Source organism: Leucopleurus acutus (genome assembly GCF_964270905.1).
Source record: "Leucopleurus acutus genome assembly, chromosome: 15".
Classification (NCBI taxonomy): domain Eukaryota; kingdom Metazoa; phylum Chordata; class Mammalia; order Artiodactyla; family Delphinidae; genus Leucopleurus; species Leucopleurus acutus.
In genome coordinates, this window is record NC_139157.1 from 52,334,341 (window position 1) to 52,336,853 (window position 2,513).

Consider the following 2,513-nt stretch of genomic DNA (forward strand, 5'->3'; position numbering starts at 1 on the left):
GATTGCTTGGAGGCGGTCCCGTCCTACAACTAAGATATGGTGATCCCCATACCACCCAGGTTAAGCATTACCCATCCGTAGTAAATTGAGAACATTATATAATTCTTCCAGATGAATGAGGACTTTGCGAGAGAAGACATAATTATTATATAGAGAAACAAAAATAATATTTATTCTCATATGCCATGCTTATTAAATTATATGAATTACATATTACTGGATTTTTTTCCCTCATATTTTTCTTGTTCCAGAAAAGAATTTGAGGTAGGTGAGTAAACTATAGATAATTCATAAGCAATGGGCTATGTAGGTTGATTTCCCCACTCAAAAACATAGATAATTTCATACACTATAGTGATAGCATAATAAAAGTAGCTTAAATGTTTAAGCAACTAGATTCAAACGCTAGTTATGGGTAATTTATACTTGGGACAATCTAGCCCATTAGTCACTACTATATTTAGCACCCAGAGCAATTCATATCAATGTGGGCTAATTATTCTGATCAAATGGATCAGTCAATTCAATTCAAAAGTTAGTATAATTGATTTTCCTCCTACTGAATTGACATTGGCTGTGATGTTTCCATTACCTGAATTACGGCATTCCAGATCAAGCCCATAGTACTAGATCTTAAACCTCAACCCCCTCAAAAGCACCGTCTTCCAGTCAGTCACTATTTCTCCTTCCCACCCCTTCCTTTCCATCCCACGCCATTATCTTTCTTGTCATTTCTCAGTTGACTCTAGTAGCTTTTCAGATGCTCCCATTGCCACCATCGCTGGTCAAAATACCCTTCATGCCATGGTCTGAGGAAGTTTCCCAAACCACAGATCTGATCATATCACATCCTTAATTGAAACCCTTCACAACGGCTCCCCTGTGGTTACAGCAGGAGCTTTAGAATCTTCTTGACTTAATCTATTGGAAGAAATAATCACAACTCAAGGCACACATGCTAGTTCAGGATGTGCATATATATGCATGATATGTATAACTGAAGTAAAAGTTTTAGGAAACAAACTTACCCTTGCTTCTTGTGATGCACTCGGATCTATTCTGTTCTATTCTTCTGTTCTATAAAATTCTATTTCACATAAAAAATTATTGCAAACCACTAAATTGATCTCACAATCCACTAATAGGTCATAAGGTACAGTTTGGAAAATCCTGGCCTAGGGGATATAGTTCAAACCACTTACCTCGGTTTCCAAGCCTTTTTCTGCTATAGCCCTAGGTGACAATTCTGGCTTCATTCATTTATCCGTCTAACCAGTAAGTAGCCGCCCAACGCCCACTACTGTCAGGCCCTATGTGGGGAATTAAACAGTGGGTAAAGGCTCAGTGCCGACCAGAGAGAAGAGCGCAGACCAGTAAAAGGTCTATTACCATTCCGTGATAAAAGGAAGGCAAGACTCGCGGGTCGCAGGGAAAAGGCGGAGGCGGCGGCCACCACGGCTCGGCCGGGGTTCCCAGCGCCACGTCCGCCGCACCCCCTCCCCGTCTCCCGCGCCCGCGGAGCCTGATGCGACTCCAGCCGGACCCGCTGGCTGGCCCTGTCACCGCCACCACACCCCACCCCCAGCACCGCGAGCAACCTGATGCCGGACTGCGCGCCCAGCGCCCGCACGGCTCGCACGGAGGAGGCGCTCCCGACCCTGTTCGCCAGTGGCCTCCCTGTGGACATTCGACCCAAAGAACTCTACCTGCTCTTCAGGCCGTGCAAGGGGTATGAAGCGTCCCCGATCCAGCTCACATCGAGGCAGCCTGCTGGTTTTACGACCTTTGACGACCAGACAGGAGCAGAAGCCGCCCAGAAGGTGTTGAACGGTATTCGCTGTGATCCTGAGACCCCGCAGACCCTGAGGCTAGAGTGTGCCAAAGCCAACACCAAGACGTCCAAGAACAAGCTGACGGCTACGCCAAATCCCACCAACGCTCACCCCTCCCTAGGAGCACACTCAGAGCTGATGGGGGCCCCTCTGATCCCCGCATACCCAGGGTCCTGGGCCCCCTTCCCTCTGTACACCACAGAGCTGACCCCAGCCACCTCACCTGCTGCGCTCACCTACCCCGCTGCCACTACCGCTGCCGCTGCTGCCCTACGTGCTCAGAGGATGCAGGTCAGGTGGCGCTCTCCCATTTTCAGGATGAAGAAACTGATGTCCAGAGGTGCGCTGGTACCCTTCCTCTGATACCACCCAGCAAAGTTGGAAGTCTTGTCAGTTCTGTTAGTTTTTCAGTCTTGTCACCACAGCTCGAGGCCCCCGCCCCACTGAGGAGGAAGCCGTCCTGAGCTTCCACTGCCCCCAGGCAGCCTGTGCAGAGCTGCTGCTTCCCTCCAAAGCCTGAGAATTTTAAGCCTGATTCAGTGCACTGTTTTCTGTTTCCTTTCTCTCCTCTTCCTCAGCCCTGTCCTGCCCCCAAACTCCTCTTCAAGGTGCTTATGGCAGGATTCGGGGGCCTTCTCTCTGGGACACCCAGACCCAGCTCAGAGGCCTCCCTGGGACTGA

The 2,513-nt window shown here is 49.1% G+C and overlaps 1 protein-coding gene across 1 annotated transcript; it reads left to right on the forward strand.

The window, feature by feature from the left end:
• Window positions 1-1,601: 1,601 nt before the first annotated feature.
• Window positions 1,602-2,235, forward strand: LOC309971999 (RNA-binding protein with multiple splicing 2-like; the record flags this gene model as incomplete). Its single annotated transcript, XM_082855426.1, has 2 exons — window positions 1,602-2,106; window positions 2,171-2,235. The coding sequence occupies 2 exons, from the start codon at window positions 1,602-1,604 to the stop codon at window positions 2,233-2,235; spliced, it is 570 nt and encodes a 189-aa protein (XP_082711552.1).
• Window positions 2,236-2,513: the final 278 nt, after the last annotated feature.